The sequence below is a fragment of the Prunus avium genome, chromosome 1 (genome assembly GCF_965620075.1).
Source record: "Prunus avium chromosome 1, drPruAviu1.hap1.1, whole genome shotgun sequence".
In the NCBI taxonomy this organism is placed as follows: domain Eukaryota; kingdom Viridiplantae; phylum Streptophyta; class Magnoliopsida; order Rosales; family Rosaceae; genus Prunus; species Prunus avium.
The window spans coordinates 57,192,526-57,205,973 of record NC_142284.1 but is presented as its reverse complement, the minus strand read 5'-3'; the positions used below and the strand labels follow the sequence as shown (position 1 = coordinate 57,205,973).

At 39.4% G+C, this 13,448-nt stretch overlaps 3 protein-coding genes across 6 annotated transcripts; 2 read left to right on the top strand and 1 right to left on the bottom strand.

The window, feature by feature from the left end:
• Positions 1-305: 305 nt before the first annotated feature.
• LOC110751931 (transcription factor bHLH145) lies at positions 306-3,795 on the top strand. 2 transcript variants are annotated; one of them, XM_021952490.2, is made up of 4 exons: positions 306-471; positions 709-1,383; positions 1,554-1,703; positions 1,809-3,795. In XM_021952490.2, the coding sequence occupies exon 4, from the start codon at positions 1,813-1,815 to the stop codon at positions 2,905-2,907; it is 1,095 nt and encodes a 364-aa protein (XP_021808182.2). In that variant the 5' UTR covers positions 306-471; positions 709-1,383; positions 1,554-1,703; positions 1,809-1,812; the 3' UTR covers positions 2,908-3,795. The 2 variants fall into 2 exon arrangements, with proteins under 2 accessions (XP_021808182.2, XP_021808181.2); XM_021952489.2 differs by having other exon boundaries at positions 1,796-3,795.
• A 1,549-nt stretch (positions 3,796-5,344) lies between these two features.
• On the top strand, positions 5,345-8,162 carry LOC110751930 (protein ALTERED SEED GERMINATION 2-like). Of its 3 annotated transcripts, none has more exons than XM_088255593.1 (5): positions 5,345-5,603; positions 5,732-5,800; positions 6,579-6,690; positions 7,047-7,399; positions 7,827-8,162. In XM_088255593.1, exons 1-5 carry the CDS (start codon positions 5,532-5,534, stop codon positions 7,875-7,877), a joined length of 657 nt encoding a protein of 218 aa, XP_088111719.1. In that variant the 5' UTR covers positions 5,345-5,531; the 3' UTR covers positions 7,878-8,162. The 3 variants fall into 3 exon arrangements, with proteins under 3 accessions (XP_088111719.1, XP_088111722.1, XP_088111725.1); XM_088255596.1 differs by having other exon boundaries at positions 5,346-5,603; positions 7,870-8,160; XM_088255599.1 differs by lacking the exon at positions 7,827-8,162 and having other exon boundaries at positions 5,347-5,603; positions 7,047-7,536.
• Positions 8,163-8,322: 160 nt separating this feature from the next.
• Positions 8,323-13,443, bottom strand: LOC110751927 (eukaryotic translation initiation factor 3 subunit C). The gene is made up of 4 exons (XM_088255590.1): positions 13,277-13,443; positions 12,787-12,857; positions 10,892-12,679; positions 8,323-9,542 (listed from the first exon to the last, which is right to left on the bottom strand). The coding sequence occupies exons 2-4, from the start codon at positions 12,808-12,810 to the stop codon at positions 8,547-8,549; spliced, it is 2,808 nt and encodes a 935-aa protein (XP_088111716.1). The 5' UTR covers positions 12,811-12,857; positions 13,277-13,443; the 3' UTR covers positions 8,323-8,546.
• Positions 13,444-13,448: the final 5 nt, after the last annotated feature.

Sequence of the window (13,448 nt, the reverse complement as noted above, 5' to 3'; positions counted from 1 at the left end):
TGTGCAGTACAGCAGAAGCGTCCCAACTCTGAGACGGAAGAAGCCAACCAGAGTTAAGGCCGTGTTTGGTTCGAACCCAACAACGTGGTTAATAGGGCCGTTGACTATTTGACCTGACTCAAACGCTAACGCCAGGTGAGGGTGATGATAAAACCACCCACGGTCACGGGGCCACCCCAACACTCTTTATCTATCTTTTGTCGCAAAAAAATAAAAAAACAAAACAAAACAAAAAGGAAATTGATACCCCCCAACCAGGGACATTTCGGTAAAATTCATTTCTATATAATCTCAGCCTCCGTGCTCTCCCCACGGTTAGTTTTTGACTGTATTTGTATTCTCTACTCTCTCTCCTCTCTCACACCCACTTTCCTCTGCTTCTTCTGAAAGCTTCCTGAGTTCTGTAATTCGATCTTGCTCTCTCACGCACGGCTTAACCAATCTTGTTCTCGAATTGGGTTTTCGTACACTGTAAGTTTTCTCTTCAATCTCGTAACTTTTAATGGCGGAATGGTCGATTTGTTCATATTTTTTTGGATCTTGACTCTCAGTTCGGTTCGCCGGAAAACGAAAAGGGAATTTTTTGTTGTTAAGAAAACACAAACATTTTGATAAAAATTGAGTTTTGAGCAGGCAAAGCTTGCCTCAGCACAAAACCAATTGAAATAGCTAGAGAACGGTGCCTGATAGACTGATTTTCCATTGCAGGGGATAGAGGAAGAAGTGGTAGAGATCGGTAAATTAGCTTTTGGGTAAGACCAGAACAGCATGCGGTGGTGTCTGAGTCTCTCTGTTGATGTTTTTCGCAAAGTCATCTCTTTGAACCTTTACTGTAGAGTTATTCTGTAATTGTTCTTTTTTACTGAGCTGTGAGCGTTTAATAAAAATCCTTCAATTTTCTTAGTCTTTCTTACCTGATATTTTCCATGGGATCCACTTTCTTCATCGTCGTTCCTTGTTATGTTCGTCAGATTAGTTGAATCAGAAAAATCCGAAACCTTTTGCTGAAGTTCTGTTTCAGTCCATATTCATTTTCTTGTAGTTTGTTAACTTTAGCTTTACATCATCAACCCTTTTTATATATTCTCTCTTTCGTTCTCGTTCATCAACCAACCCTGCTTGTTTTGCTGGTTCAGTCTCTCTTTCTTGTCAATTAGTCTGCTCAATCTAGTTTTGGGTTTTACTGTGTGGTGGAATCGTTGTTGTTTGGAAGACTGTTCTCATTCCCAAAATATTCAAGTGCCGGGAAGTTGTTTAGTTATGGTGTGCCAAGCAGCGAGCCAAACAAGATTTCGGGCATTGAAACATGAAAATGGGATTGATGGGAGCGCCACCATAATTGTTAGAGTTATAGCATGCTTTCAACCTCTCCAGGATTGCCAGGTTAGTCAAGGATAATTTAATACTTGTTGCCAGTACGTTTAAGAGAGAAGAATCAGATTCTCCTGTTTCATGTTTCGAATTTACCTGTTCATTTTCTGTAGATTCCTTTTTCTTTTTTCATTCTTGGCAGTGGTTGATGATGGCTAATATAATTATTGGGTATTTTTCAGGCTGAATACTTTCGTCATTTGCTGAAACCTGTAACGTAGGAAGATTCTGTGCTTTTGTGTTCAAGTTTAAGCTGGAGTTTTTAGTTTATTTCATTGTTGCTGAAAGAGAGACATAAATCAGCTGTTTCTAGTTGTACATACGTCCTTCTGGTATGTTTTATATTGTCCATTTGATACATCATTATTTATTGTTCTTGGCTTTTTTTCTTCTTAGTTTCTAATTTTTTTAATTTAATTTTTAGTTATTTGTTTTAGTTGGATGGGTGAAGATTTTGGAACGTGGATTCCTCAGCTGCACCTTGGCTGGCAACCTCCCGATCCAAATTCCTTCGGTGCTCCACTTGGCTTGGAGCAACAAAACTTCATTTCTGCATATGGTAACCCTGGCACTAATATGCCTGTGCCAAATGGTGCTTCGCCAGCATATGCATCTCCAGAGTTGCCGCATCCACAAATTGGCAGACCAAATGAACCTCACGGTTGGTTCTATTGCTTACCCCGTATCAGACAGGCCTTTGTGCCTGCTGCACACTCTGTTCTCAGAGAGAAACTTTCTGCTTGCCGTTATGAAGTTCCGGGGGACACATTGGTACCCAATGCAGACTCTGTCTGTGAACAGAAGAGACTCCTTGTTAACAACTCGTCAGGGGATCAAACAACTTTTGTCTTTGGTTCTGGGATTGTGAATCCTTTGCTGTGCCGTACTTCTTGGAATCCAAACGAACAAGGGGCTTATTATTTGAACGGGGATGATCCTCAAACTGGAAGAGATTTGAAAAATCTATCAGGAGCAAATTTGACTGATGAGCTGAAAGGAAACGGTGAAAGTGGTGCTCAGAGTGAGATGCATGAAGACACAGAAGAACTGAATGCCTTGCTCTACTCAGATGGCGATAGTGATTATACCGAAGAGGACGATGAAGTTACTAGCACAGGTCATTCCCCTAGTACAATGACAGTTCATGATAAGAAAAATTGGTTTGAAGTAAGGACCGAAGAAGTTGCTAGTTCTGCTGGAGTGACCAAAAAACGGAAGCTATTTGATGGAGGTTATGGTGAGGTACCATCCATAATGGACACTGCGAGTTCCATGAAACCCAACCGATCGTTGGAGTTAGAGGATGATGCAGAGTCGAGTTGTGCCTGCAACCGAAGTTCTGGGTTCAGAGAAGTGGATTCTTTATCCAGCAACAAGAAAATGAGAAAGGAAAAAATACGCGAAACTGTGAACATTCTGCAGAACATAATTCCCGGCGGCAAGGGGAAGGATGCAATGGTGGTGCTTGACGAAGCAATCCACTATTTAAAGTCATTGAAGCTCAAGGCCAAAGCTTTTGGACTTGATTCTCTCTGAGTTCGGATATGTCCGTTCCAGCATTGTTTCTAGTGGGCACTTTACTCTTTGTTATTCTCAAGTATTGTTGATTAGTAATTGTTAAACGTGATTATGGAAAATAAGTCCGGTGTACATGAGTTGTTTGTGGATATGGTCTGACATAAGAGGTTCCAGCTAAGGTGTGGTTAAATTTGTAGCAGCAAGTGGAGAGGAAGAAAAGCTTGAACCCCTCTTGAAGAGTATTTCTTCAATGATTGGAGTGGGAAATCAGCAGAGAGTATTGGTTTTGTGATATTTTCTCTCAGAACCAAGGGAAGAAGAAAAGAGAGTGCTTTACATTATGTCCCAATAAAGGAAGGTGAATGATTTCTCTTAGGTTTAAGAGAAAGTGACATCCAAACCTGGGCATGGGGTGGATGGATTGAAAGACTTTGTTTATTCTCAAGAGGGGCCCCAAGAAAGAGAAGAGTGCACGCCCCTTGGGTTGTTTTTGGGTCCCAAACTTCACTTTCTTCTCACTTTTTTTGTTTACTTGTCATGTTCATCTTGTGTAGGGTTTCTCTCTTCTTTTTTACTTTATCTGATGTACAAGTTTGCACGAGCAAGAGAAGGCCTTCTCCACTTCCATCATGCAACTTGCGAAAAGGGGCCCAATTCCATCTCCAAAACCAACCATTTTATGCAAATTCAATTCAAGACAGCTATGTGAACAGAGGCAGCCAAAAAACTAATATGGAAATTTCACTGTATTGGCGCACTGTTATTTGAAGATTTTACTGTGATTATCTGTAGGGTTTTGGTTGATGTAAATTTATGTTGGTTGGTGTTATTTGTTGTCCTGATGTATATGTACTTACGTCGCATGCACGCATTTATGATATGAGATAGCGATGTGTTTGTGTGGGATTCCTTTTGGGTTTTGTTTTGTTCAAATTATGTTGTTGCAGAATTTCTTTTTAAATTGTAGATGATGGATGTGATGTGATGCTGTTTTGATGGTGAAGGGACCACTGAGTTTTGCATTATTAGTGAGAGGAAAATATATGTGCATGAGGGGCACGGGTGCGGGTGGGAGGAATAATGTAAAATAACCCTATGATGTAACACATGTTTAATATCAATAATCATCTGCACAAAATTTATTGGCAGATAAATCACAAGTGAAATTTCTTATTTGATGTCAAATAAAAAAAATTTAAGTGGTGAAGGTTGCATGAATAGATAATCACACTCGGACTCATTTACTTCATTGGTAGACTGCCGAAGTGTTTACAACGTCCATTGAAACGTCCACCGGAGGAGTGACGTAGCTAACAAGAAATTGCGCTCTCTCTCTCTTTCAGTGAAAGATGACAGTTTGTCTGTTCTTTGTTTTGAAAATACTTGAGAGCCAAGAAATTAGCGTAGATGAAGTAAGTGATGAGATTGGGAATGTGAGCATATCTCGGTATAAGGAACAAATAGAGCAGAAAAACCCCAAAGAAGTACAAAACTCCATTGTTTGGTAGTGTGTTGCAACAGTATGGAGAAAGTGTGTACATAAGATGGGTCAATAAGAAATCATTTCCCTCAAACCACATGCCAACCTGTATGGCATCATCCGACTTGTGTGATCGGTGAAGATATTTTATCTTAAGCCACAAAAATCCAATGTATAAATGTTTTCCAAATTATGTGCCCTGGTGATATATACTCTCAATATGTTTGCCACGATGATTAGTACATGTGTAATTATATGTAAATTTGATAAATAAAGTATATGAACTATAGTTTTCTCCAATATCTCAAACTTAATAAAGCTCATTCGTCATTTTTGATTGACTCATATGCCTATATCAATGTAGTATCCTGCAATTATACGATGTTTATTATCATGCAAATATGATTACAAAAAAAAATTTATGTTGCATGATATATCAGTATCACTAATATTTGCTGATGATAATCCAGGCTTTATAAAGACCCATATAAACTCTTCAAATATTTGTCACGAGTTTTTCGTGTGCATGTTTGAGCCCTCGCCAAACATCTGGGCTTCTTATTGTGCAGCGCGAAAGAAAGCCCCAAAAGTATCAAATGTTAAGCCCAAACATGGTAAAATTCTAGCTCTACAGTGCTGGCCCAAGCCTCGTTGTTTGGTCCATAAAACAGAACTTTTAGAAAACGACATACCGCTGGCCCACTTAGAGGTAACAAACAATTCATGACGATATAGTGGGTCCCGCATGCAGAACGTGACTCAAGCTCCAAGTTTCAACCATATCAATCACCGCCAAAGAAAGAAGATCAACGGCGCCTGAACACAACGCAAACGTATCACAGCCGTTGAGCTTTACTAGAAGGTGGAAACTGAGCGCTCCCAGACGGCACGATCACACTATAATTTTCTACACAAATAATAAAAATGAAATAAATCGTGACTGCGTCCGTGTGTAAAATATAAATTAGAAACTGTAAAATAAATAAAATTAAATCAAACAATTTTCAGGAAAAAGCCGAGTATTCGTGTTCCTTAAAAAATTGGACAAATTGAGTAAAAAGCTGTGGAAGAAGAATCGAGAAGCGCTTCTTCTGCAAGTAGCTGACTGAGATTATCGGACCCTACACGATCGCGTTTCGGTTTCGGCTTTTTTCTCTCATCAATGGAGGGTGTGCCTTTTCACGACGGTAACATCCACGACTTGATTGAGAGCCGATACGTCGACGTTCGCAACGTATATTTCCTCTCTCTCTCTCTCTCTCTCTCTCTCTTGTTCGCGTTTGGAATTGTGGTTGCTTAAGCTTTCGCAATTCGCTTGTGTGTTTTGTTTGTGATGCGATGAATAATTTTTGGTGCGTGTAGAATGGCAATCACAGCTTGCAGATGCACTCGTCGTTGGTTCGAAGGCTTTCTCAGGAAAGAGAATTGGAGGTTGGCATCAATTTTGTTTATTTATGCCATGCTATTGCTATGCACCATTTCATTTCGCTTCCAGCTAATATTATTCTGCCAAAGACAAACTTTTTCAGTAAATGTGAATTTTTGTGTGAAGTGGAGAATATGGTAATTTAAGGCAATTGAAATGTGTTGATGGTAAGTATTCACAGAATGTTGTAATCTTTTACTAGTAATTCTCATTGTTACCACCAAATACACGAATGATGTAATTTTATTGCCTATAGGCAGAGTTGAGAGTTCGGTCAGTCGTGTGTACTTAGTTTTGCAGAGTTCGGTCAGTCATTGTTACCACCAAATACACGAATGATATATATATATATATATATATATATATATATATATATAAATTGGGTTGAAGAACTTAATTTAAAAATTAGGAGTATTCACAGCTTTGATGCTATAAAAGACAGGAGCACATTCTCTGTGTTATGGGTTCCAGAAAGTAATGTATAGAGATGTAAAGCTGTTATAAAGTTTTCACACCAATGCCTCATAGGTCCTGTCATGGCTCAGCCACTATAGAATGACACACACGATATATGGTGCTTTTTCGGCCTGGATTTATAAATTACTTATGGATTTAGCTTAGACCATCCATTTCTGTTGTTGTCTTGAGGGCCTAGATTTTTAGCCTATAATGTTTAGGAACTATTTGTTAGTTTATGGCTGAAAAAGGAAACTGTGATTGGGTTGAACCTGTATTTGTGTTTGTTGAGCAATTTTTTGGTTGGTAATTGCTATTTCCTTGCAGTTGGCTAAACATAAAGAAGCTCTAGACTTTGCTAAAGCAGCCCAATATTTGGCTCCATCAAATTCTGAAGTAGCAGAACGATTGGAGCATGTAAAAAGGGATCTTGCTGCAGGTTTGTGACTTTCAGTGTCTTGGTACATTCCTTCGTTCCCCAGATAGATTTTCAATTGATCAGCCTCTAATAGCTGTCCCGAAAGTTGATTATGTTTCGCTTTTTTATCCATTACTGTAGTACTGGTTTGACCTTTATAAGTAGGATAGAACTAAAACGTTTTGCCTTTATAAGTTGATTATGTTTCGCCTTTTTATCCACTACAGTAGTACATTCTTTCCATTGTTGCTGTCTTTTTAAATAACTAGGGTAGCATACTGGAGTGTCAATTGTATTTCTTAATAAGTCATTATATTTATGATATCTTTATATTAATTCTTTGTCACAAGATTCTAACTCTGTAGTTTCATGGCCAGCTGAATCTGAAAGAAATGGTAAGCCAAATGATGGAGCACCCAGGTCTGAACCTCGAGGTGGAAAAGTACTATCACTGAGTGACATACTTTATCGATCGGAGGGTAATAGTGATGCTTCACAAGATGGTCCAAGATCTGAGAGAGAAGATTCTGATTATGATGAGGAAGTGGAGGTTGACTTTGAAACATCGATATCAGGTGATGAAGAGCATGACGTCGAGCCCAATATACTACAAGGAAGTTTAAACCTGAGAATTCATCGAAGAAGTGATTCTGCTAGAGAAGTTGGTGGTTCAAACGGCTCATGTGGATCCCCTTCTTCGTCATCTCAAAATGAAAGGCTGCTATATCAGGTTGCTTTCATTCTTATGATGTAAAGTTCTGGTGCTTTCAAAGTGATAACATGTAGTGTTGCCTTTTAGTCACCTTTGGACATGCCTGAATGTATATGCAATTGTGCTAATTTTTTCTTTAAGCCTCATTTTAGGTATTGATTTTTTTGATTATCAATATTTACATAATAAATTAGTAATAAAATATCAATATATTGATGAGAGTATTGAATTCAAACTTGATGCACAACACAACAGGCTTGTATTTATTAGAAGTTCCTTGGAGAAGATGGTGAGTATTTTTGTATATGATGAATACATTTCTGTCAACCACAGTATGATATGCGCACATAAAGTTTTCTTTCTGTCTCCTTACAGAAAAAGAGACCAGTATAACAGCACTTTTTAAAATGGATGATATGAATTTCAGTGGTTTGCTTTTATTCAGGCAAGAAAATTCTCATTCAGTCTTTATGAAATGTGGAGAATAGGCGGTTGAACAAAAACAAAGAGAACCCTAAAGGCATCATCATCCGTCCGGCCATGATCCGATATGGCAGAAGCTCGACATGCGAGATCAATGACACCATTGCAGTCAAGCATAAGGGGCATTAGAAGTGAACATCACAGGTCCCGGGAAAATGATTTCATCTTCTTCCTTTCAGGCTCCATATTTCGCCACCGATCAATGGCCGTATAGAAAAGCTATTTGATAAACCCTAAAAATGATTAGCAGCGATGCACATTATGATTGACAAGTCACAATTACTCTTACTCTCCTGCAGAAGTTGTGATCATCAACCCTGTAGTGTGTTCTTACAAGCAAAGCTTCTAAATTGCGTTCAAGCACAAAACCTAAAAGTATAAAGTTAGAGAAAGACAAGAAGATCAAGCATAAAAATGAAGCATCCACGTCCATAAACATGGACTAGTATCACAGGTAATTTATGAAACAACAAATAAATTAAAAGCTTGCATGCATCCATAGCCATAATGCATAGTATTAGCATACAAAACCCCAACTCTCAACGTTTAAAGGTCCAAAACTTAAGCCTCTAAATATAAATTCAAACAATAAAAAACTAGGTTTAATGAGGGGAAAATTTAACTGACAACAGAAACCAAACAGAGAAGCTCTCTAATCAAAATGGGGAATAACTATGCTTTTTTAGGCACGAAGCCCCCTGTGTAGACTGACCATGCGAGTTGAAGTATCCTGAGATCCCCTTGCGGCTGGACCAGTTTGATAGCCAGTCCTCCCTGATCCGGCATATGCAGCATCTTGATAACGAGAGTTTTGCCCTGAGCCTCGGTACTGACCTGCTCGGTCCCTAGAATACCCACCTCCAGCATTTTGGTTGAATGATCTGCCTCCAGTGTTGTATCCGGCACGCCCACTGCCACCACCTTGCCTTCCTTGATTGAAGGACAAGTTGTTGTCCTGCCATCTCCCACCCCCAGCAGCTGTTCCAGTAGCATAGTCCTGGTTGTCTCTACGCCTTTGAGGTAGATCTAACCCACCACCACCTATCCTTGCTTCTGTTGCCCTTTCATTACTTTCTGCAAGGATTGCCAGTTTCTCAGTCAACTGGAAAGCTAGAGCCTGCAACCTAGTCTGCTCAATGTCATGGAAAACGATGCAACGTGTTGGCTGGTCCCAACTTGCAAAGAGCTCTTCATTGACCATCATCTTGCTAACAATGCTATGAATCTGGGCCTCTGAAAGGTCAAACAACTTGGTGAGTTGTTCCAAGCTCAGAGTCTTATAGGATGAGGAGTAGGTGAAAAGGTAGGTCCTCAGAGCTTCTTCCTTGATCTTAGCCTTGAGCATCTCAAGAACATTCTCACGGTTCGGGAGGAGCTTCCAAACATCAAGAGAATTGATGACATCAAAGGCCTTTTGGAAGTCACCTTTGCCAAGTGCCCTGGAAGCTGCCATCACATGGTCCCTTACATTTTCTGGGGGGCCTGTGAATGTTTGCTTCTCACTCACCTCAAGCAACCTCCTGAATGTCTTACTGATCAGTCTGCGCTTTGCATCATGGATGTTAGCTGCCATGTTAGGCACTTCCAGCAGCATGGCACATATCAAATGTACTGCCTCCAGGAGCTCAGGGTTTATATGCATATGGTAAGGCATTTGTCGTCTCCTCTCCAGCCTTTCCTGAAAACAAAAAGAACAATAAAATAAAATAAAATACAGGGATGAAGGCAAAGTACACTTAAAAAACAGGAATACTGTAGAGTCTGCCAAAAAGAAACTAATTTACTCTTCTAGGTCCCCATTTTCTACAACATGGTGGCAAAACCATCCTTTATTATTAGTTTCAGCTTTTCAGAATGCGAACCATATGTTTTTTCAAACTGTTTTGCTCAACTGAACTATTTCACTGACTTGTTCTATCAAATTCAATTGGTTAGTTTCACACGAATTTTAAATATGATGCCACACTGCAATCTGAAAAATTGCAGCACCATAGGCATTTCAGATAACACACAAGGCAAAAATACCATAAAATTTATAACTCACAGAGTCAGGAAACCCAAAGAAGGTACAATGTTAGTTAAGACCACAAACATTATATCCGCATTAAGCTATAAGAACCTGCATCGTAATGATGACAGCCATGTCAGCCATAACTAGGTTGTGGAATGGGGTGGAAGATTCAAAACTTTGATTTGGCAGAACAATGCAAGCATGAAGAACCTCCATGCATTAGCTCATCATATAGTTCAAAGGTGAAATTAATTCAGCCCTATTTTGAAAACATATCGTAACTTTCCTTGGACCATTTAATCAGCCTGACCAGACCTAATGTAACACATCATCTTACACGAGTATTATGCTAGATATGTTCAGTAAAAAACTCCTCCAAAGGAGCAATAATAATGCTAAGAGGTTAAATACATCGTAAATAGTCACCAAAAAGGATACAACTTAAATGATTGGGTAATATTAGCAAGTGTCACCAGCACATTTGTCAGGAAAAGCAACTAGTTGCATACTTGGTCGAAAAACTCCTAGTTGCAACTTCCCAGATCTTATTGCAAGGTGCATATAGAAATACAGAGAATATAACATGCAGAATTAATCAGCTATTCATTGATAATAGTTTTGGGGATACCAAGATTCTTCTATCATTTTCATCACTTCTTTATTTGGTTGTTGCAAAAACCCAAACTAAACCTAAAAATCTAAAATTCTAAACTTGTGGATATTTCTTTTCACATAATCTACTTGTGCAATTTTGGTTGGGTATTTACAGGGACAAAACAGTGACTTCAGATCATATAGAGAGTAGGGATGATGCTATAGAACCCTGATCTCCCCCAACGTTTTCCCAATACTCTCACGTGGGGTTGGTCACACAATCATACGGGTCGTGCTCCCTGTAATTGAGTTTGGGTTCTAAAGCATTTTCCTAGAAAGTAATATGCGCACAAGCATATAATATAAAAATATATATAATAATAATAACCACTTGGAAAAACATAACAGAAGCACTGGCATACCTGTTCTGGAGTTTTCTCATGATATCTACTTTGTGAGACACCTTGTGCAAGCAACTCTTTTACTCTTCCGCCTGAATATAGTTCAGCAAGGCAACTATGCCCTTCAGTAATTAATCCACTACGAAATGCACACAGACCAAGTTGTGCCATGGCCCTATTATAAAGTATCTGAGTCGAAATGTCCATCTGCTGAATAACATCTTGCAGGTGACTCATTAGTAGCAAGTCACGGGCAGTGCAAAACTCATTCCGCAGAGCATGGTGGTAAATATCACAAAGCATTGCACGAACTTTAGTCCTCTCATCGCCATACTTGTATATGAGGGAAACCAAAATATCCATCGTTGTCCTGCTACTCTCTGAAAAGGTAGGTTTTCGAGGAACCAGCTCGGGAATTACAATAAATGGAGATGGACCGCGACTTTCCTCGGCCACTTTAGGCTCTTCACCATTATCGCTCTCTCCAGTCTGCTCAGACAATTTTCTCATGGCATCATAAACTTCCTGTGGCTTATAATAAATGAGTTCGACCCGCCTTAAGGCTACCTTGGCAGCAGCTTTGTAATTACCCACTCGTTCTAAATAATCTTGAACATTTTGCGCTAGACACAAAAACATAGGCTCATCCCTGAGTCTTTCAATGTACTCACGAGTATGGGGATCAATGCACTGCAAGCTCTTGAAGAACTCAGTATCTATCCTTTCTAAGAAGGCCACCAAGTTTCCCCAGACCCTAATTGTCCCATCATAATCTGGTCCTTTCTGGGATTCATTCTCATCAGGTTCCACCATGTCATCCACTGTAATGTTAGGATACTTCACAAGAATATCAAGTATAACTTGCATATTCTGCACGCACTTCTTCCACACATTTATTGGCATGTGCCCATTGAGACCAGGATTCACATCAAACTGAGCAGAAACAACACTAAAAAATACCTCCAGCTTCTGTGCAGGGGTCTTAGCAACCTTTGTCAAGAAGGTAAGCTGCTCAACCTGCTCAAACCTTCCAGTTCCCTTCCTTCCCCGAGCAGCCACAACCTCTTTAAATTTCTTGTTAACTGTATCCCATGTGATCTCGCTTGGGTCCTTCATGAATTGCCTATCCATGAGCTTGTCTTTCTTACTCATCTTCTTCTCCCAGCCTTCATCAGTTTGGTCATCCTTTTCATCTTCTTCTTCATCCCCATCATCATCGCTATTTGACATTACAATATCAGTAGGATCCTCAATTTCAGAAACTGATCCATCGTCTTCTGAATCCTCTTCTGCTTCCTTCTCCTCGTCACTCTGCTCAGGATTCTCCCTATACTTATTAATCAATTCCTCATACTGCTTATTGTTCTTCTTCAATTTCTGTTTCATTGAGTTCAAGGCCTTGGCGTTGCTACTACTCATCTTCTTCTTAGCATCCTTGTTTGCCAAAGCCTGGGCCAAAAAGTCTTCCAACAATACAAGCGCTTTTATGTATAGAGTGGGTACTTTAACAGCCTCTGTAATACGCATGACCTTCTCAAGTTGCTTATTTATCTTGTCAAAGCTCTCTTGCAAGCTAACCCAGTCATTGATATTCATGGCATTCTTCATTTGGTGAACAGTTGCCGACAATTCATCAAAGCGCTTGTCTTTCGCTGATCTAACGACACGCCTTTCATCATCAGGGTCATCGCTGTCACTTTGATTAACCTCAAGGTATCGGTTTCCAACTGGTTCAGTGGTAGCCTCACCACCTGTATTTTCAACCTCCTCATCATAGTCACTCTCCTCATCCTCTGAGGAGCTTCCAGGCTAAAATAAGACAAGAAGCAAAAATAAATACAAGAAATTAAGAAACACTGTGCGTTTAAGATTTCACTCTAAATATAGAAGAAACCCGAATTACATTACAATATTACCTGGGTCCAAAAGCGGGAAGACATTCTCTAGTATAAGAATTCCGCAACAAGTCAAGAAAAATCACAAGTATCTGCATTCAGCAGGCGCATAAAAAGATCTTACTGTAAGATAGCTAACAGACCAAGCCGAAATAAAAATACACAATTTTACGGCATAAACTCCAAAAAGTTGGGTCAGAAGAACAAAAATTTTTGTTTGCTTTCCCCGAAACAGGTAGGAAATTCGGCTTAGAGCTTATCTTCCTGTTCGTTAGTAAATCAACCTGAGGCATATTTTCAAATTTACAAAATCATATGAATCTTGTACTAAACCTAATCGAGAGCGAGAGCAAATTAACAGAATTCGTTAACAGAACAAAAAAGATTGCAGATGCTTCGCTTCGTTTTTCGCTGAATAAACAGGTTTCAGATTCAATTCGCTAAACAGATAACGATCTAAAACATATACATATAAAAATAGTGTGTATTTGAAGAGGAGTTAACGACTTACGGTGGATGAACGAAGCTCTTGTTGAAGCTTTCGTAGCAGAGCTTCAATGGCAGATGGGATGTGAGAGGAAATTAGAGGGAACCGGAGACGGCTGAAAAGAGGGTTTTAGACTACACTCTGTTGAAGATAAAATAGTCAATATTAGAGCTGACTGCTAAGCCTCAAACGTTTC